Source organism: Pundamilia nyererei, unplaced genomic scaffold, assembly GCF_000239375.1.
Source record: "Pundamilia nyererei isolate P.nyererei 1_Seehausen unplaced genomic scaffold, PunNye1.0 scaffold00040, whole genome shotgun sequence".
Lineage (NCBI taxonomy): Eukaryota > Metazoa > Chordata > Actinopteri > Cichliformes > Cichlidae > Pundamilia > Pundamilia nyererei.
Genome location: NW_005187441.1, coordinates 921338 through 943856, shown reverse-complemented (window position 1 = coordinate 943856; position 22519 = coordinate 921338). Strand labels below are relative to the sequence as shown.

General features: G+C 41.9%; 1 protein-coding gene across 1 annotated transcript in view; it reads left to right on the top strand.

Moving 5' to 3' along the window:
• Positions 1–22519, top strand: part of LOC102209165 (partitioning defective 3 homolog B-like) — a 100674-nt gene that overhangs the window by 6000 nt on the left and 72155 nt on the right. The window contains exons 4-6 of the mRNA XM_005730904.1: positions 2060–2104; positions 17513–17728; positions 18405–18615. Coding sequence (XP_005730961.1) covers positions 2060–2104; positions 17513–17728; positions 18405–18615 — 472 coding nt within the window. The remainder of the gene's footprint in view (positions 1–2059; positions 2105–17512; positions 17729–18404; positions 18616–22519) is intronic.

The window sequence follows — 22519 nt, the reverse complement described above, 5'->3', positions numbered from 1 at the left end:
AAAAACCCACTTTTTGTAAAATGCTGTTTTATTTTTACAATAAAATTTTAAACCTTGCAATTGTCCTCAAGCTACAGTACGTCTTCCCTCCCTTAAACAATAAAGGAGTGCTGTGCTACTGGGAAGAAGTGCAAATCATTAACTGATGATGGGTTATTATCCACGCACCTTTACCTGACATATTTTACCTGACCAAGCAGAAGCTGATGCAGCTAGTTTATTGAATAAAATAAATGTCAGGCATTTCAGAAATTTTCTAGCATGTTTATAATTTCACCAGATAACAGAACATCAACCCTTTTCACTTTTTTACTCATCTTCATAATTTTCCTCGTAACTGCTTTGATCCTTTGCTCATACCAAGGCTGCTAGCTCGTGGCTAGCCCTGGACAGTGTTAGCTTTAGCTGCTTTGTCTTTGTTAGCTTCTTTAAAATATCCATGTAAAAGTGGGTGAGGGTCATTTGAGCGTATGATTGGATTTGTTGTTACAAATATTTTTGTAGTAGTCCCCCACAGCTTACAGTTGTGCTCTTCCATGCTAATGGAAGGCTTAATGGTCAGTCACCGGTCCAGACTGAGATCGCTGAAAACCTGCTGATTGTGGATGATGATTGATTATTGATTGATTATTGACAGTCAGATCCATCGCTCACGTTATAAAAGCTGAGATGCTGAACTTCAGGCTTTAAAACCAGACTCTATAAACCAGTGAGTTATGTTGCATATGCTACGTCCATCATTTATATACAGCTTTTGGTTTCATCATGTCTCTCAAGTTCATTCTCTTTGTGAGTCTTCTTTCCTCGTTTATGCATGTTTTCTTCTACACTGCTTGTTTACTTTCTCTGTTTATTTGTCCTACCATCTGCCCCTCGCGCGCTCCTTCCTTTAATTCCTGGTTTTGCTTTCTGTTTTTCCATCTCATACTCAATCCTTCATTTACTCTCTTTCAGCCACTTTTGTCCTTTGGCTCTGCTACTCCCTTTTACATTTTCCACTGACCTACTGCACTGTCTATATCCTCAAAGTATTATTCAGTGTCAGTGTACTTTACAAGAACTACCCTTACTTTGTATAGTAATGTTTCAGTAATAAAGTGACACAGTAAGTTAGCAGAGTTGGGGTTAAACGTGAGATTCTTACGTTTTTAGCCTTCCTCTGTGGCAGTAGAGACCAACTTGGCTGCTGGCCACGCAGACTTTTATCTTTCCGGCACAGTGAAAGGGAAGCTTTTCATTATCTGCCAGGGTCATGAGGCCTGGAATATCTTTTTTCCCGAAACTTTGAAAGTATTTAAGTTTTATTTTATCTGGCACATGTGGACAAGAAAGGTATTTTTGCTTCTTTGTCTTGGTAGCTACAGATGTCACTTTTTCAATTTCCGCTTTACTTTGACTGATTGTTTGTTTTTTTTCTTAAGTTTTTTTTACTGTTATATTTTCCCGGCACACCCAGTCTCTGCATCTGTCTTCCTCACTCCCTGCTGTTCCCTCTCCTATGTTATCCCTTGCTCTCACTCTTGCTCGCTCCCTCACCCTCATCTGTCCGTTGGGAAAATTGACCTCATAAAAAATGAAAAGGATTATTTAAGAGAAATGGCAGGATAATGAAAACCTATTATTGTATCCTGCGGTGGCGACCGCCGGCCGACCGCAATCCTAGTTAGATTAGGTGTTGGTGGGCGGGGGTGGGGTGTTGGTGGGAGGGCTGCTTTTCTTGGTCTTCTTTGTCCCTTTATTATTTCTCATATTGTCTCATCTCTCTGTTCTCATTTTCTCTCACAATCACAATATCTCGCTTTCTTCTGGTTTTCTTATATTTCTGCCACCTTTTCATTTCCTCCTTCAGTCTGTGTCATTTTGCCTCTCGCTCGTCCTCTTCCATCTTACGCCGGGAGTCATTTACAACATATGCCAGCACCAGTAGGCTCCAGTATAACCATTTATGAAGCAGCACGGGGCACTGGAATGACCTGCATGCTGTTTTGTGTTGTACTAGATATTGCTTGCATAATGTGTGATATTTACTGTGTCCCTCTGGCTCTTTCTTTTTTCCTAGTGGCTGATGAAAGCAACGTGGGATCACTGGTCGGGCAGAAGAACAGTGAGTGTTCGATATATTTTTCTTTGACCCACCAATCTGCCACACTTCTCTCCCTTGTTGTGTCTTTTGGCTTAACGATTCAACAAGTCCACACAGGAAAAAAATGAACCGTACGCGTGAAGATTCTTGTTATTCTCAAATATTCTTCTTTATTCTTTATTCCCTCCGCCTCCCTTTTTTTCTTTTTTTTTTCTCCCCTGGCTGACAGAGTTGAGTTGTGCAGCACTTAGCGTCTGAGCTCGTGTTGCTTTATTGCCGCCCAGGTCAGCAGGCCCGCGGTGTTCAATCCTCACCCAGCTGACAGCAGCCCCCACTCCATCACAATGAATTCTGCTCCAGTTATTTGTCCGCACTCAGTTCTGCTTTGTTTTATTTGAGAAGAGTCTGGTTAAATGTAAAAGAGAAGACTTTTTTTTTCTGCTTACAGACGACACGGTGCAGTGGTGGTTCAAAGTGATGTATGTGAAGTAATCAGCGTTTGGTTTTTGTTTGTTTTGTTTTTCTGAGAAGGAGAAGAGGATATATAATGTAAGCTAAAACATCAATGAACTCAAAGTCCCTTTGTGTCCAACCTCCAATCATTTTCACTGTCCAAGCCTTTATCAGGAAGGCAAACAGTGGGTGTTTGATGGCCTGCAGTTTGGTGAACAGTCTCTCGTCTGTCAGCTCTTCATATAGAAAGAAGGACGTCGTCAATTCCAAATACTGGGGTTACTAAACATGGAAGTTCAGGTGGTGTCCAGTCATGGGTGGGTAATCGGTATTGCCAGTGCATGTGGCATATTTGTGTTCTCACAATATCTTTTTGTTCTTCCAATATGAGAAAGCACCCTATAGAGGACAAATGATGTGTTACAATTGATCGTGGACTCATTTTTAGAAGAGAAATCAACAAATGTTTTGGTCTGTGCCATATTTGTGCAAATCATTGTAGCAGTTGCACTTGTAGGACTCAGCCATGTTTGTAGAGTGTCTGGTTGGAGGTGCGTGTGTAGCAGTTTATGCTGCAGAGTGGGAGGCCTCTTAAAACTGATTGCTCATTACATACGAGAGATCTTAGAGTAAAAAGAGACTCCTTTGGAGACTCCTTGATACTAAATGTGAAGTGTTGGTCGTAGTGAACTCCTTGTATCAAGCTTTATGTTCATCATGGATTCACCGTGGTGGTCTAGCCGGCTATAATGAGAGCTTCCTTTGTGATGGTGAAATTCCTGACTTTAGGCTCTACATACCTTGCAGACTCATTGATCTCCTTTCTCAGGACTCCAGTTTCTAGAAGGCTTTTCTTTTGATAGTTTATGGTTTTTTATATTTCTGTCTGCAAAAACAACAGCTTTTGCATTACATACCTGCAATACACTGATTGACATGTTCAATTGAATATAACGTGCAGATATAGATGTGGCACGGCAAGAGGAGAAAAATTAATATTTGAGATGCAATCAAAAGTTCATCCACACGTGATTTTAAAAACACTTTTTTGTAGTAGTTCAGATCTTTTCAGCAAACCTGTCTGATGGCTCGTGACATTACAGTAAAACTTGGCGCTGACAGTCTGACCCTGGAGGATAAATCCAGGGTGTCCAAATGCCGTCGATGTCAAAGAAAATGATGAGGTTGCTTCCGCTCATGCTTGTTACCTAAACATGGAGACTGCTGTCTGCTCTCTGGCTTGTAGCCAGAGATATTTGCTTTCTGTGCCAGTTTGAGGTCCGTGGTGAATTTGGTAAAGCAGGTGAGCCAGAACGTGTGAGGATCCAGAGCAGAGGCGACTGGAAATTGAAGCATGGATGACGACATCAGAGGTCTCTATTAGTGCGCCATTAAAGCACTACGTTAACACCCACAGCATGAGCCTCGAGTGGTGTTTGATTTTGAACACGGAATTTTTTTACTTCCTGGGAGTCTGTGGCATTCTAACAATAATGACAGGAAAGATTAGGTGCAGTGTTACTGGAGCTTTTTCTGATCACTACTGGTAAATTTCTGCTTTGTTAGATCTAACAGCTTCAGCATTTCTTCTCAGTGGCCGACTGGCAGACCCTCTGTGGTTGATCTGCGCAGCTGAAGGATGAACAGAAATCAAATGTTGCTCACAGAGTGTCGTGACTCCAGCTCGGCTGCAGACGTCAGGATTTTAATTGTAGAGCTCAGCAGTGATTTGTATCTCATTTAGATTTAATGTCTTTAATATGACAGCAAGGCCCCGTATAAGAAAACCAGCATTTAAGTTATGATGTTGGGAGACATCTGGCCTCGTTGCTCCTTCTGTTCCTGCTCTCTCTCACACACCGATCTCTAAAATCCACCTGCAACAGCCAGCTAAGCCTGTTGCCTGGCAGAATACAAATGGCCCGAGCATCGTTGCTGACCTCAAATCCCCCACACTCAGCATTCCCACAAGTGGCTTCACCTCCGCCCTCCTCTTCTTCTGTCTGATACCCACCCCACCCTGCCACCCGCTCCCCCCACCCTGTCGTCTCCTGCTCACATTTTCCAGGCATTTCTAAGCACACATGATAGATAAAGTGATCCATTTCTTCTCTGCTGCATTCCTTTCTTCTTGTGGTTTTTTCTTCATCCCCCCTCCAGTTGACGTCTTAGCTAGTGCGTATTGACAGGGCTTTTGCGTGTTTCTCATTTTTGCTGATGCAGAGTATTTTGCCCAGCTTCCTGCTCCATATCTCAACCCACCCCTCCTTCCTAAATGGCCTCGGTGTTTCTTTATGAGCTTTGACATATTTCATTAGGCGGATGGTCTTAAGAGGCCTGCCTGGCTTCTTTAATCTGGCTAAAACCCTCTTTCTCTCTGGCTGAAGCTGCCGCGAGGTGCGTTTCACTCCTCTAACTCTTTCTTTCCTCTCTCTCCATCTTTCTCTCTGTCACTTACTCAAGCTGCCCCCCCCCCCCCCCCCCTCTCTCTCTCTCTGTCTTGATTCTCCAGTCGTTCGAGTCTCAATCTTCAATAGAGCTTTAAGTCTCATTTCTTTTTTTCCCGCTTTCATCTTTGCAACCACTCGTCCTTTCCTACTTCTTCCCAATCGCCTTTTTCTCGCTCTTTGTCACCAGACTCATCCCCATTTTTAGTCTGCTCTCAATCCCAAAACTTCATCTCCTTCTCTCTCTCTCTCTCTCCGCCTTTCTTTCCCTCTTTCTCTCTTCACGATCAATTTCATTCCCTTTCTCTCAACAGGCTGATCCTTTTTTTAGTAACTCGCCTTCTGTAATCTGTGGTTCTCCCTCTCCCGCTGTCTCTTTCCTCGCTCAGCTGCAGCTGTATCTGTTCCAGCTTCATGTGATTATGCTGAACATGCTCCAGTCTTGGAGTTTCCTCTACCGACTCAGACCCAGTCGTCTCGGTGTGTGTTGTGTTTGCGTGTACGTGCATGTGAACACCCCACCAAGACACTCCCAGCAGTGCTGGACAGATATCGCTCCATTCATCCCTTTATTTCTCTTCCTTAGAGTGTCTCCCTGGCAGCAGGCTACTTTACCCCTTACAACACACCTGGGATCTCATCCAGCCCAGCAGCACTGTACCTCCGCTCACTTTTGCAGTAATTTTGTATGTTTTTTCTGCCTTTTCCAAGCTTCTCTAAGTGTGTATTGTTTTTGTTTTGCTTTAAACGATCACCTTGAAAACCCTCATTCAGACTCATTCGTTGTTGTTTGGATGTTTAGAGCTAAATGGCTAACAGCTAACCCTGCAGCAGTGCCACCAGTGAGATCACTCTGTGTGCCCATTAGTCCCTGTTGTTTCTTTCCTGCACAATGAGGCATCAGAAAGCTAGCCAGCATCCTGCCAGCGCTGAAGCCTTTGCTTTTTCCCCCCCTGACAGTATTTGTTTGGGCGCTGTGTAATTCAGCTTTTTTTCTGCTGTTTGTGCTCTCTTTCCTTCTTTTACTTGCTATATCATAAGGACTGTTTGTATGCGCTCCCGCAACTCTGCCTTTGGGAAAAAAACAAAACAAACTCTTCTTTCTTTAAACTTGACCACTATCCTCTTCAAGTTGGTCTTCGTCTTCTGCACCTCAGGCCTCAGTCCATTGATCCTATTTGATTTGGATGAATTCCTGAAAGGCCGGCACATCGGTGACCTGCGCTGGACGTTTTTTGGTGTAGTAAAAGGGCTACCTTTCAACTTTATTTTTGAAGACAAAAAGGTCGCCAGGTGGTAAATCTAGTCAGTAGGTCAGGCGCTCAGATAGTGTTTGTGTGGTCAAAAAAGGAAGGTTTAATGGTTTGTGCTGTCCCCACTTAAAGACTCCACTGGTTCAACTGAGCTGTTGCACAACCTTAAACGCTTCCACAGAGCGAGCTACAGATCGGAGCCACACTGCTAGCCTTCAGGTCTAATGTGTGTCTGGTGGCCATCAAGGGCGGGGGCACTGGCGGTTTGATCCCCGGCTGGTGAGGCTATCTATGCGGATATGGAATGTCAGGTGAACTAGCGTGAGAGTATATTCGGGCTCTGGAACCAGTCTCCTGCAGACAGGATGGACTCTGTTCCAGTCTGGAGTTTCCCTCTGTGAGAGGCGGCAGGCAGGGGTGTGGGTGTTTTGTATCCCCTGGACTTTCTGCCTTATATGTTGGGGCTTTTCCCAGTGGACGAGGGGGTTGTTTCTCTGTGTCTTCCGGGAAAGGGTCCGAGCTCTCCAGAGTTGAACAAAGAGCTGACCTTGAGATTGATAATGGCTCAGTTTAAATCAGGTTTGGGTTACAGCAGCGATGTGTTTGTTTAATCTTGTGTCAGACTGTAAGAAACTGGCATTTAAATAGAAAAATTTACACAAGCCCCTCCCACCCCAACACCCATGCCTTTTCCTTGATTAATGAAGCACTTTTTGTAGCAGTTTAGCTTAAAACTGTTTTTACAAAGTAATAGAAAAAGGCTAATAGGTACTTCCAGCATATTTACAATGTGGTAGAAAATACTCTTTTGGCCTCTATGGATACTTTCCCCTTTAAAAATTAACTAAATAAAAGTGTTAGGGGTGTGGCCAAGTTGAGTGACAGGTGTCCCAACACAGGCAGCTAGAACCAGTTGGGATCTGCTAGACCTTTCTCCCACCCTTTAACTCCAATCTGTTGTGGCAGATGGCTGCCTGGTTCTGCCAGAGGTTTCTTCCTGATAAAAGGGAGTTCTTCCTTCCCGCTCTCACCAAGTGTTTGCTCATAAGGGGTCGTGTGGGTTTTCTCTGTATTACTTAGTCTATTTCCCTTACAATATAAAATACAATGTCATTTGGCGCTTTATAAATTAAAATGAATTGAAATGAAACCACTGCTTGAAATCCTAAAACTGGCACTTACACTATCTGTGTTATTTTGGTGCATTTGAAGCATTTTTAGTGGATTATTACGGCTTGCTGTCCCTGAGGTTTGTGCTTCAGTTTTTAAGGTCACTTCCTGGTACTAAAAATCAACATGGGAGCAGCCAAAATGCTAACATTAAGTCCAAAACCTATGGGTGGAATCCCAGTGGATATATCGATCTTTTACACCGTTTAGGGCCCCGCTGGCATAAGGCTGCCAGTGCTGGAGTTCTGTTTGTTTGTTTGTGTGTGTGTGGGTTGACTGTGTTTTGGATCTGGGTCATACACTTTACGTAGGTGTTTCATTGTTTTCAATTTAATGCCAAATTCAAGTTTTTCCACAATAATTTAAGACTCTTTACAAAAGATCTTTTTGTCTTGATGACGTGTACAACATGCTCAGCGAGCTTTGTGAAAATGTAATAAAGTTTTCTGTGATTCTGAATGGTTGCAGGCTGTGATTGGTTGTCATTCGGCATATTTAATGTGTCTCAGCTAATTCACTCAGGACCATAGTGACTGTCTTGAAGTCTGACTCCTGCATTAAGGTTAAGTGAATAGTTTGGCTGTCTGTGAAGGTCTTTATAAATCTAGCATGCCGGGTGTGTATGTTTGTGTGCGTCTCAATGTATGCACCCTCTCAGTTCTGCCTCATTGCCTCAAGTATTTTAACTGGCTGCGCGTTTACAAATGGCACATGTCCCACTCCGCAGAGTTCTCTCCAGCCCTCATCCATACTCTGCCACCCCCGCTGCGTCGCAGTAATCCAGTAGAGGTAGGCAGTAATTATGAAATGGCCTTTTAAGTCCTCTCCAGTTATTAAAGCCATTCGTCTAGGTGGAGGCTAAATACAAACAGCCCATATGTCCCCTTTCCCTCATACATCTAAACAACTAAACACAATTACTGCCAGAGCAATGTTTCCATCCAGCTTCATTTTCTGCCTCTGACATAGCTGAATGCATTCAGATAGTAATGGATGGATGCTTAATGATTGAACAGCTCTTTAATTGGAGTGAGTTCTGATAGGCCATACCATGAATTGGATTTTACTTTTACTGGCTGTACAGTCGTATGAAGTCATTTGGTGGGCAGTCAGGTTTGTCGGGTGATATGAAAATAGTTGCTGTGTCTTTTTCATTTTTAAAGGATGCAGCTGGGGATGTTTTGTATTTATCTTTCTGTCAACAAATCCTATGAAAAAAGTAGCGGGATCAGTTGATTCAAACGTGGAAAGTTACTGATGTTTGAATAGTGTTCTGTTATAATTGTATGTAAGTCCTGGGTTTGGGGGCTGAATGTCACAGATAAAGGAAAGAAAAGAGAAAAGCTAACACACTGGTGTAGTTCCTCGAATGGCCACTGGGGACTACCTAAAAAAGCACAAAAATCCCCAGCACCGCAGCAGTAGTACATTTTTATAGTATGCTATAACACAATTTCCTCACAGTTGTGTTTGTGATGGTGATTCTTTTTTTTAGAATTTATTATTCATGTATGTGACAAATTATATGTTTGCTATCGGGTTAATTGTACCATCAGACATCCCAAAAACTATCAACACCAGCTTGGTGATTTTTCCAGTATTTTATTTGTTGTTTACTTTGCACAAGACACGTGCAAGCTGCGAACAAGCTTGCTAGCCTTAGTTGAAAGCTTAGCACTCCAGTCTCATCTGAATTTGATTTTAACAAACAACAAAAGAAAAACCATGGCTGACCAAAATGCTAACATATCACCGGGCGATGTCATTTCCATCTTTTATATACAGTTTGTATTCATACCTCTAACGTGTCATTGTGGTTTCACGCCAAAAAAGCTTTTAAAGCTCCACGTTCAGTATATTTAATCCAGTGTGAAGCACTTCTTTCGTGAGAGACCTTTGTGTGTTACTTTGTGTAGTTTAAACAGCTTAAATCTAAAAACATTCACAGAGATGAGATCGTTAAATATCTGTGATAATTTAAGAACTTGTTGAATTTAATTGCTTTTACTAAAACTGGAAGTAATCTTTCTGTGTCTTGTGACCCTGTTTTTAATGCTTTTGTTGAATTGGATTCAAGAACCTTCACTGAACAGGGCGACATTGAGATCAGGCTTTCTTTTGCAGGTGTGTAGAGTGTATGTGTGGCGGTGAGTGCCACGTGTTTTTATAGCAGAGTGCAGGTCAGGGCTTGTTTTACTGGTCTCCAGAACAACAGCTTCAGGTTTTATTGGTTGATCCTGAGATTGGATACTAGATTGAAAAGTGTGTGTGTGTGTGTGTGTGTGTGTAGCTGTGCCCTACATGTGTGTGTCTTGAAGCGTGTGTTCCCTGTACCCAATTTAAAGAACTACAGTATGGCCAGGAGCAGCAAGCCCCTTTCTTACTAAAGTGTCTCCTTGGCAACTCAGCATCACCCATCTCTCTCTCTCTCTAGTACACACACATGCAGACAGACACACACACACACACACACACACACACACAGCCACTGCCACCCCCAGCTGTTTTGATGGAGGGGGCGCTTTCTTGTAACCGTGGCAACCTCTTTGCCAGTCTGCTACAAAGCTGCTTGCTGTAGAGCACATTGTAGTCCAGTTGATAGGTAAGTGTTAAGATTCTGGTGAGACGCTGTGGGGGGTGTTCAGAAGTGTTCTGTGTGTGTGTGTGTGTGTGTGTGTGTGTGGGCTTGCTTGTATGGCGTTACTAGAACAATATCTGCTTTAAGCCCCTTTCAGACATGCAGTAGTTTCCCTTAATCTGACCAGACTGGTTCAGGCATACAGTTGTAGTATTTATGCAAAACTTTAAGCACATGATTCTGTATATTTAAGAAAACAGGATTATTCTAGAGAATAACCAAAGTGGAAATGGTAAGATGCTGAGGGTTCCTGTCTCTTTTGATCTGGACCCAAACTACTGCAACACCTTTACACTTCTGTAAAAAGTCGTGACTTTGGGATATAAAGTCTGAGGCTACGTCCACACGTACACAGGAATTTTTAAAAACGGAGATTTTGCGTTTTCATTAAAAAAATAAAATTTAAAAAAAGCCCATCCATACATGCAGTTTTTAAAATAACATCTCCGTCCACATGTAAAAAGCAAACGCTGTCAGGGACATACCAAATTCAAACTGTGTTGAAATGTTAGCCAGTCAGAAGTCTAGAAGCCTGGGAGGGACAGAGTAAACAGGGTTTGTGCCCTCACAAAACCTCAAGTACTTTTGAAAAGTTTTGGCGTTTTTCTGGAAAGGCAGCTAATTTTGTGTTACTCTTCAAGTGCCATTTTCAATTACCTTCATCATTTCAAATGTTAATAACTAAAGACAATATTTTGGATTTTGTCTCACTGGCTCTCTTGGCCAGAGTTTATTCAATAAAGAAAGAAACTGAAAATTTTACATTAGTCTGAGTGATTCATAATTGTAAGTCACAGTGCTGTGAAATATGGCTGGTGTAGACTCACAACTCAGGAATGGACAAAATGCATAGAACATACTTACATTAAATTAATTTTTTTATTTTATTTATTCAAAACCGACAACGATGGCATCGGGATTTGGGTTGTGAGAGCAGAGCATACAAGACACTGTTTGTGTGCCTTTTGCTAAAGGAGACACTTTTCCTATATGCTGAGTTTTACTCATTAACATTGTCTCACAAAAATGTTACTAAAATAGAACTTTTTGGGAAGTAATGTCTGTAAAGTCGTTGTTATTTCTCTTTCTGAGTTTATTACATACCTGCAGCCTCAGACATCACAAGAATCCAGCACTGAGCCTTTCAAAAGCCAGGAAGTTACCACGACACTTCGTTAATTAACACAAATTATCCTAGATTATTCTAGACAATGCAACACATGTGATCAGCATATAATTGTAGATGAGTTGATTTCAGATTATCCAGTTCAGTGAGCTTTTGTACAAATCTCCATACATGCATTCCCTCAACCTCATATAGGATATGGTTTCTCTAATATACATATTTGTCACAATATAGCTGCTGATATGTAGCAAATACTTAAGTCAAATTGCACAAATAATGCATAATGTCATCTTGGTGCTGTGGTTTGTTGGTGTTAGTCCTAAGAGTGGATTTTATTATACAGTACAGTGAAAAAGATGCCCTTCATTTCTTTATACTAATTTCTAACGAATTGGCTGCTTTTTCACTCATTTTCATTCCAGTCCTTGTACCTGACCATTTTTAGAATATTTTTTTTGTTTGCTTTTTAAGCCACTAAACACTGGCCTAACCAGTGTTGTGTCTATACATAACAGACAACAGAGCAAACAACACATTTTAAATTGTATGTTGAGACATTTTGTTACTAGCAGCCTGTTGCGAAACGACAAAATTTGGTCCCATTTCCTTAATCTACAAAAGGTAACACTGTTAGAACGGCAAAAAACGAGTATTTTTGAACCAATAAGGCAATTCCTGGATGGCTATTAACGAAAGAGCTGACACATCTTGAATGGTGTGCAGTATGTCATTAAAAAATTTGAGGAAACTAGACAAAAGGAGGAGAAAAGAAGTGGCACGCCTTAAAAATGATCTATAGCAGATAAACAGGATCTGAAAGCCATGGAGGGATGAATCTAAATTTGATATTTTTGGTTCAACTTGTTGTCAGTATGTACAAAAGAGGCCAGGACAGAGGTACAACAGTGAGTGTCTACAGCCTGTAAAACACAGTGGAGGCTGTGTCCTGGTTTCAGCCAGTGGTGCTGGAGATCTTGTCAAAACTGTTGGAACTCTCAATGAAACAAAGTGCCATCAGATTTTGATCCACCATGTAGTACCATCTGGAAGCCATCAGATTGGTAACATCTTCATTTTCATCATGACAGTGATCCTAAACACACCCGGACATCGAAACTATTGAAGCAGTGAGAGATCATCTTGACAGAGAACAGAACAAAAGGCAGAAACATCTAAACAAAAGCTTTGAATGTCCTTACTTTAAGAAATGAGAAGAAAGCTGCCTCACAGAGTTCAGACTGTGATGGAGAATAAAGGTGGTCACACCAAATATTGACTTTAAAGCTTGTTAGAACTGTACAAACTCATTTCAATGTGTGTTTGCACACAATTCATTAAATCACTGCACTTATTTCCCATTTTCCTAACAAAAAATAAAGAAATGAGGGGTTTGGCACAGTGCTGTAGGTAAGACAGAGCGACAAGGCTTCAGCATTGTGTGTGTGGAATACTCACTGCACAGCCTGTAATTTAGAAATTTTCAAGTTCATTTATTCTTGAATTCATTGAGCGAATAATTAAGAGTTTTGTGCCGATCACTTTTATTCCAACTACCCAACTCTGTGAAAAAGCTGCAATTAACATTTTGTATTTATTTGTACAAAACAAAAAAAACCTACCTTTACTGATAATGATTTGACCTCCATGACATCAAATTTTTGAACAAACTGTATCAATATGTAATGATGGTTGCAGGTGTGTCACGCTCACTTTTAAAATACCTTTTTTTTTAAAGTACAAAGCAGCGTGATGGAGCAGTGTTAGTCCTTTCAGGGCCTGTCAGCACAGCGGGACCCCGAGGCTACGTTCCAGGCAAAGTCTTCACTGCTGTCTGTTCAATACAGACACAACAGCAGTCAGCCTCTGCAGAGTCACAATAATACACATCGCATTTGGATGCGTGCGGGTTAGAAATGCGCGCAGGTGGATATTTGCATGCGTGTGTTGGTGTGTAAGCACCTACAGCTTGCATGCAGGCGTGGGCTTTTATGAGTGGATATTGTTTGTGGACACTTTGGAGTGTTTATGCGTTTAGGGGGGAATGCAAGCACCATTACGCAGAGGTAATTGGCAGGTTCTTTGTTTCAGCTCCCTTTTTTGTTTAGTTTTTTCGTCTTTAAGGATGTTCTCGTACCGCATTTCAAAGGAGTCACTCGTTAATCCCGAGATGAATAAGTAATGTTTACAGCAAACGTTGTTGCCACCGTAAATGACTGTTTAAAGGCTTCTTTTATAACAGTGTAATTGACATTCTTCCCCTGAAAAACATCCTGGATAATTTAATCACACTGTAGATTAGGTTTATGTTATGGTCATCACTTTTAATGATATCAGCTTTGTTTTTCAGATACATTTTTTTTCAACTGTTAGTTTTGTGGTTCATTTAAGTGCGGTAGGCAGGAATCGTCACACATCAAATGTCAGAAACCCAACGCGGAATCATTCAAACAAACCTTTAAAAAAAACAAAAATCAAGAAAACTTGCTGACACATCCTCTGAACCTCAAGGACGTGCGAATCGCCAGTGCCGCAGAGTGATGGGAATCGTGCGAGAGGTTCAAATTGATTCAAATGTCCTCCAGCAGCAACAGCTCGTGTTTGATTGTTGAAAGCAAAAGCACACCAGGTTTTGTTTTTTGGGCTTTTTCTTTTTTTATCCACTCAACTAAGTAAAGGATACGGGCTGAAATAAAAGGGAAGTGGATTGTTGTAGGCAGCAAGTTCCCAGTTCCCGCTGATCAAAGTTAAATGACTTGAATAAGAAAAGCAGCGCACACACGTTTCTGGGAAAATTAGCTGCTTTGCACACAGGCATTGGGAGGAACGATGCAAACTTTGTTGAGGCAAATTACGAAGGCCGTCGGGTTGCTTCTGGAGATGGCGGCCAGAGATTCAGACCACTTTGTTGTTCCAAAACTGTTTAAAGTCCTTTTTTAAAGATTTGGTTCTATAATTGGATGTTTTCTATTGAAGTGCAAGTTGTAAATTGCCCCCTTTTTTTTTCTTTTTTACTGTTTTTTTTTTTTTAACTTGAGTTTGTTTCTGAGTAATCTAATGATGATTACTCATCCTCTCCACTGATGATCCCACCCTTCATTAAACATCATCTCTGCCGAGAAAGTTCATCGTGAAGAAAAAGCAGAAGTTTGCTGCTCGCTGACAAAGTGAGCGAAAAGTGATGCCAAGCGAAGACGTGACATTACCTCTTGATCTTGGGCGGAGGGGTGCTGCAGCTGTGAAGGGCACTGACTGTCATCCTGGCCCTCTTTTTTTTTTTTTTTTTTTCCTCCTTTTTTTTGGCTGTTAGGCTGTTTGTCAAATGTGTGCACCAGCTTGAATCAGTGGCAATCAGGCTGACATGATGTGAACGGATCCGTGAGAGCATCTGCTGGCACAGCGGGCAGCGATATGTGATAAACGCTGATTTCACCCTCCATTGGATCGAGCTGGCGATGATAGCCACCTCTCCCCCGCTCATCCATCCTATTAAACCCTCATTATTCATTTACCTCCAGCCTCAACAGCCTGACATGCATGGAATGAGTGCAACTCGCAGCCCCACGCATGCACACAAAAAAAGAAATTGTGCTCATTTCATCTGTGGCGGTCAAGGACACGCTCGCCGCTATCTCACGTAGTCAGTATCATGACTTTCTTCTTCTTCTTTTATTTAAGGGTTGGAACAAAATTCTCTCATTTAGTGGTAAATACACACCCGCCCACGCGCTCAGACACACAGTTTCCCTGCATAGTGCGGCGGCAGTGCACTGGCAAGGAGCTTAATTCTATCAGGCTGCAAGCTGGACAGCCGTAATTACATTTGTGACACAAATCCTGCCTCTCAAATTGAGCGTTTTATTCCTGAGCGCCCCCCCCCCCTACCCCCCCACCTCTCTATTTATAACCCCTTATTCCCCTTATTCCCCATAAATCCCACTTCCTCTCAGAAAGTCAATTTAGGACTTAAAAGGCAGCAACGCTCTGCTTACTTTTTTCCTCCTCCTTCGACTCCATCGCCGCTTCAGTTTCACTCCCAACACCCCCCACCCTCCCACCCCCTCCCGCTCTGCTTGGAAGCTTTGAAGCCTCTGAAATGACAAAAAATACGTCTTAAGCAGTGAGTGCCATGATGCGAGAAAGTCATCCCTACAGAAGAGTTTCAGAAAGTGAAAACGCTGCTTGCAACCTGCCTGTAACTTCTTTGAAGAGTCACTGCTCTATTGTGATACATCACCTGGGTGGGTTAGTTGCTTTTAGGGGTTGGAAGCAGCCGTCTTCTCGGTCATCTGTCCCGCAGTTTCCTGCCACAGCCTGAATGTCACAAGCGTCTTTGACTTTATTCTCAGTGACATTTACTCTTTTCTTCTTTTCCTTACAGCTCTGTGTTTCCTCAAATCTTCAGCATTTCCCCGCTACCTCCTCCTCCTCCTCCCCCGCCTGCTCTCCGATCCCCTTGCTGAATCAGCTGTGGCCTTCATTGCACTCCTGCTCCTCCATCTAGCCCTTTCTTCCTCTCGAGTTGGAGGCCATACCCCGAGTACAGTATGATGGCAGTTCATTTATTCCCCCCTGTCTCTTGCTTATGCATGAGCCTGTCAGTTCCCATAGTACCGCTCCTCACCTGCGCCTGTACCGTTTCACCTCATTCATCGTTTCTTCTCCCCTTCTTTTATGTCGCTCATACGGGACTCCGACTTTCTCCCCATTTCTGTCAAGCCTGTTTTTCACGCTCTCCTCTTCCTTTACCTTTCACTCTACATTTCATATACAAGACTTCATATTTCTCTCTTTAACCGCTCTCAGCTTCATTCCAAAAAGCTCTTATACGTCAACAGAAAAATGTGTGAGAGCTGATACTGAGTGATCCACGTGTATATGTGAGATTTTTACATTTTCAGGCCTTGAGCTAGGCATAGTTTCCAGACAAGTTTATGCATGTGTATGGACGGTTATGCATAATAATGTGAGAAAGTTTTAGGAGGATGATCTTTAAGGTGATGCAATTTGGACTTTAAAATGTTTGTAAGAGCAGGATTTTTTTTCCTTCCATAAATAATGACTTTAATGCCATGAATTTCAATTTTAGTCCACATTTTCCATCTTTCATTTGATGTATTCTGGCTTTATTCTATCAGTCGCCATTGCTGCCGTGTCATTCCTTCAATCAATCTGTTTTCCCAACTACTTTTCTTAGTTAGTGGCGCTGGGCTGGAGTCTATCCCAGCTGACATTGAGTAGGAGGCAGGGTGCACCCTGCACAGTCAATCTATTATATATTCCGGCTTTCGTTCTGATTTTTATGCTATAAATTAAGACTTTTATTCCAGCTATTAAAATTTAATTCCGCAAATTACCATTCCTAGCATTCCTTCGATCCATCCATCTTTCTTAAACGCTTATTCAGTTTATACTTGTGGAGGGTTAGAGCCTATCCCAGCTGACATTTCATAAATGATGAATTTTATTTCGAGTAGATTCAGACTCTATGGCTTTTCATGAAAAATATTATTTCTTTCTATGTATTGTTAGTTTAAGTCTATGCATTCTGAGTTTCATTACATATTTCCCAACTTTCATGCCATACAATGAAGTTTTATTATGTGTTAGTTGATTTGAATGTTCTCCAGGATTTACATTTAGTCTCTGATATACATAAAAAGCCTAAAGCATACCCCAAAAAGGCATTTTTCTGGAAGCAAGTGTTAAGTAATGTTAAGTAGTAAGTAGTTACTGTACTGTATATGGAGGAACCATAAGGTTACTGTGGTTGTTAGTTCAATAATCAGTGATTTTAGTGTAATAATAGCAAACTGAGCTTGATTATGTTTCCTGGTGATTCATAGATAATGAGCTAATTAAGTGTCAACTCTTACAAAAGACCCATTTCTGTATTACCTAAATTATAACTGCCTGTAGAAGCAACAACACTAATGGATAAATTACCGTCTAAATCCTGGAATTTGCAGTCCCAGCCCCCGCACCAATTCTTACATACACTGAAGACAAATTAAATTGTAGCCAGCTCTGAGAGTTTAAAAAGTTTAATGCAGATGCTCCTTAAATAAGGAAATATTATTTGAGGAGATGGGTTCAAGTTTAATGTTTTGCAAGCGGTGGGTTAGTTTATCCTAAAAGCTTGTGATCTGAATAAAGTCTTTGTGTCAATTTAGCAGTGGCTGCGTCTCTAAATTTAAGCAAACCTCCATCCTCCATCCATCAGCCAGGCTTCTTTTATACTCTTCATTGGATTTCCTCCTCTGTTTTATGTGCTGGAATAGTGGAAAATGGTGAAGTTAGCTTTGGGATGAATTAGTCATGGCGGAGTGTCTTTCTGTCTCGTAGAGCCTTCAGATGGAGGAGCACTCGGCCCCACCCTGGGCCTCATGAAGTCCAGCTCCCTGGAGAGCCTGCAGACGGCCATGTCTGAGGCGAAGCAGAGTCACATCCAAGACCACGTGCCCTTTCATCGCCCACGGCCGCACATGGTCCGGGGGCGGGGATGCAACCAGAGTTTCCGCATCGCCATTGACAAGTCGTATGACGGACCTTCTGAAGACGGTAAGACCCCAGGAGAAAAGCAGACATGTCGAACTGCTACTACCAAAAATCTTTTCGAAAAACAAGAAGCAGACACAACAAAACTGCCCACTGTAAGGAATGTTCCCTTTTAATGCACGACTGGGATTCCTTCCTAGACACTGTACCCATTTAAATGAGAGGCTACGCTGCCAGTGCACATCCTTTAAGCTTTATAACACACTGGCACTCAAAAAAGAGCCAGAGGCCTGCCAAGGTACAGTGCTTAGCCTAAGTACCTTAATGAAATGCTACATGATTTTATCCACTCAGCAATTTGGAAAGAACAACTTTATGTCTTACAGCAGCATATTTTTAATGCTCTAAATTGTGACCACACATACGTGTGGGATGAGGGATGTGTGCGATTAAACATATGAGGAAATTAAATCCTGGAGTGTGGACAAAAGTTACGATTTGAGGGTTTTTTTAGGCACACAGTCAACGCTGCAAAAGATAAAACTAAAAACAACCCAAAAAACCCTCAAATCTGTGTTCCTGGTATCTTGCTACACCTGAGGGGCTTGCATAAGAACAAAGGCTGCCTGTAATGCTCGGAGCTATATCTATGAGTACATATTCCATTGTTGTCTGTGCATCTACTCTGACCTCTGCCCTCCAACCTATCCTATCCGTGGGAATTGTTTTCCCTCATCAGACGACGACATGTCAGAGCACAGCTCCGGTCACGAAACGCCCGCCAGCAGCTCGTCTCGCCAGGATCTGGATGCAGACGATGGAAAGAAGAAGAAGAAGAAGAAGGATGAAAGGAAGAAGAAGGAGAAGAAGACCAAAGGGAGGAAGAAGTCACTGGATTCTGTGGAGGACACAGAGAAGAAGACCAAAAAGAAAGGATTTGGCATCTTAAGGTAAGGAGATCTTCAGGTCCGAATACTTAACATCCCCAATTGATGTTTAACTAGTTTGTAACTTGTTGGCTTCCCCAGTTGAAAGCTCCCGTCATCAACAAAAATGACTTGACATGGACTTTCTGACAAATAGAACCTAATGAGGATGTAAACGTTAGTTAAATATGTACATGAGCCCTGTTGCTGGTCGCTGGCTGACTGCAGATGGATTGAATAGCACTCACAAATTAACTTCTTTCCACTTGAGGCAATAGCTGACACTTTTAAACGAAACATTTTGTATTTCTGCAATTACAGTTCCAGAGTCAAATAAGGTGCTGACATTAGCTTTATCTCTTCATGCGTGTCCTGGCAGGAGTGAAGCATGTTAATTGGCACGGTGGTAATAAGTGTCCTATAAACCACTGATGGGAACATTAATGGATCCTAGAAGCACAAACCGAGCCAGTGTAATATGCTTTTATTCTGGTTTTCCAAGTTTAATTACATTTCTAAGTAATTAAACAGAGACATATTAATTTTTCATTTTTATTTTATTAACCCATTGCAATCAAATTGGGGAATGTGCTGCCTTTTGTATATACACTGTTCAAAAAATTAAAGGAACACTTTGAAAACATATCGGATCTCAATGAAACGAAGTCATGCTGGGGATCTGCGCTGATGGATTGGGTAATGTGTCAGGAGTGAAAGGATGCCACATTGTTTGATGGCAATGAAAACTATCAACCTACAGAGGGCTGAATTCAAAGACACGGCAAAACTCAAAGTGAAAAGATGATGCAGCAGACTAAGTTTCATTGCAATTTCTTTGCAGCAACTCAAAATGGTGCTCAGTAGTTTGTATGGCCTCCGCGTGCTTGTATGCGTGCCTGACAAGGGGCATGGTCCTAATGACACGGCAGATAGTGTACTGGGGGATCTCAGAGCTCCTGGTAGACTCTAATGGTGTCGGATGGACACAAACATGTCCCAGAGATGATCAGTTGACGTCTATACAGGTCTGTATCTCCCCAGACCATCACTTATTCTTACGGGCAGCTTTCACGTCTGTCACATGTGTTCAGGGTGAACCAGCACTCATCTGTGAAAAGCACAGGGTGTCAGTCAGTGACCTGCCTATTCTGGTATTCTATGGAAAATTCGAATCAGGCCCCACGGTGCTGGACAGCGAGCAAAGGGACGACTAGAAGGACGTCAGGCCAATCTCATGAAGTCTGTTTCTGATTGTTTGGTCAGAAAAATTCACACGAGCATCCTGCTGGAGGTCATTTTGTAGCTCTGGTAGTGCTCGTCCTGTTCCTCCTTGCAAAAAGAAGCAGATACTAGTCCTGCTGATGGGCCTTTTACGGCCCTTTCCAGCGCTTACAGACTGTGCTGGGAGACGGAGCAAACCTTCTGACAATGGCACATATTGATGTGCCATGCTGGAGGAGTTGGACTATCTGTGCAACCTCTGTAGGGTCCTATGCATCAGCTCATGGTACCAGGAGGGACACTGACCCTAGCAAAATGCAAAATTACTGGAAAAAAAAAAGATGAGGAGGGAAAATGTTCAGTGATCACCAGTTAGCATTAGCCCAACTCTATAATAATAGTATTATCATTGCAGCTTTAGCTGAAACAAAACCATTTAAAAGGCTTTGCTTTGATTTTTTTTTAAATCAAATATTTTAAAAGAAAATTAACAGCTAGAACAAACCAGATAACTACTCCTAAAGCTCAAGCTATAGCATCGTCTGAAAGCAGCATTACTTATATTGTTCTCTTTAAATTGAGCTGATTTTCATCTGTATTATTTTCTACTAGTCTTTTATTTTTAGGTTTGCCTGCTGGTTAAAACCAGATGTGCATTTTGTAGCTGTGAGGGAAACAGACATCAGGTGCATCCCTCCTGTAAACAGAAGAATCGATGGACAGAAGCAGCACTATGTCTTACTTTTCTTGGTTAAGTTTCAACAAATTACCTCTGCGAGCACAGCAGGATTACGGGATCTTGGATATTGGATGTGAACACAAGCTTCTCAGTAATGGAGGGTATCCATTATTTCTCAATCCAAGCAAAGTCGCACAGTAGTGACCCAAACCGCTCGTCACCCCCCTTATCAACATGTCCCCATCGTGATTTGCGGTGGTCCAATCCCACCAGCTGCAATCCTTATCTATTGGCAGTGACACGGTGTGGTCAGTGTATCACTACACTTCCAACACTTGAGATTCAATTAGGCTGTGACGAGAGATAGCGCGAGCTGAGCGTTGGCCTACAGATGGCAGATAAGAATCCAATCGGCCACAGTGTCAAGGGCAGTAATGGAGGAGATGTTCACACGTTGAGCCCGGTAGGGGAGAGTCGAGCCGGGGCTGGGAAGGGTAAGATGAAGGACACACTTGGAGGAGGTACATGCAAGAGCACATGTCAGCTTGTAGTTGAGTGTAAAGCTGAAATCCACTTCGCCTAGAGCTGGATTTACCCAGGAAAGACAGTTTTGTTTCCTATTCTGCGCCACACACATTGTGTTTATATGAAGCTCTACACATGTGCTGCACAAGGACTCCTCGTTTTTCTGTTTGTACTTCTGCATTTGGATCCTCGCTTCTCTCTTCCTGCCTTGTGTATACTCTCCTTGTCTCTTTGCCTTTACTTGCCAATTTTCACTTATTTTATTTCTCACAGTTCAAGTTCAGGTGTATCAGTAAAATGCATCTGTCATTGGGCTCACACATCTCACTATGTCCACGCTCTTTTTTTCCTCCCTCTTAATTTAACACAGTAGTCAGAAACAATCAAAACCAGCCTGCTGCTGGTCTCTTGCACAGACTTGGACTCCTCTTCTACCTCAACAATAGCCTGACTATTGTAAAAGCTTCCAGATTGTCGCGCCGCACACTCGCCCCTCTCTCTCGCGCTCTCCCTGGCCTTTATCCGTCCAGCTTGATTGTTATTGAACTTGAAATATGACTTAATTAGCTGGAGTATTGCACTGTTCAATCTGATTGCAGCTCTCAAATGTTATTTTACTCCAATGGCAGCATTAGGAAAAGGGCAAATTATAAACATATGACCTCAATTTACCGCGGCAATGAAAGTGTGCACAACAACAGCTAGCACGACAAATGCTGGAAGCCGGCCCCGTCCTTCCAGTGGCCGTAAATATTTAATTTAGCTGCTGCATTGTTTGAAGAGCAAGTTGTTTTTGGCATTGGGTAGCAAACAGCTGGATATACGGTGACCTCTGGAAATCACATATTTGTTGTGGGAACATTTATTTTTTCTAAATTCATACATGATCCTCATTGTATTGTTTCATGGCCTTGCATTTAAAAGCCTAGATGTTGTTATTTTACATGAGTGCAGCAGTTTGCCTTAAGAAACGTGTTTGTTTAAGGTTAAAAAAAAATGTAATTACCGTTTTATTCATTTGATAAAACGGTGAATATCCTTTTGGAAAAATCCATGTAGTCTTTATTGAATCGAAATGCACACGATGGTAAATTGGTCAGCCAAGCAGCAGCCTTTCCTGTTTAACCCATTAACGCCTAGTGTATCATTTGATACATACAGTTTTTGTGTGTTTTTGAGACGTCGACATCATCAGTGTGGTTTATTTTTCCACCATGAAGAACCAAAATAAGATGCACAATCAATTTTTAGCAGTCGATTACCAAAGATGCCAGATGTAGCAAATATGATACCAATTAAAACTAAAATATTCAAATTAATATTGTTTTTTTTTTTGTTTAATTTGTCAAAAAAGTTAAATAAACACTCCATTTTCCAAAAAATTGAATTTTATTTCGAGTTTCAGGTTTTAAAGAGGGCTTAAAATTCGTTTTTTGTAAGAATTGTTTCCTAGAGATGCTTTCAATGTAACAGTTCAGCACATTAATCGAGTCACTGAGCGCG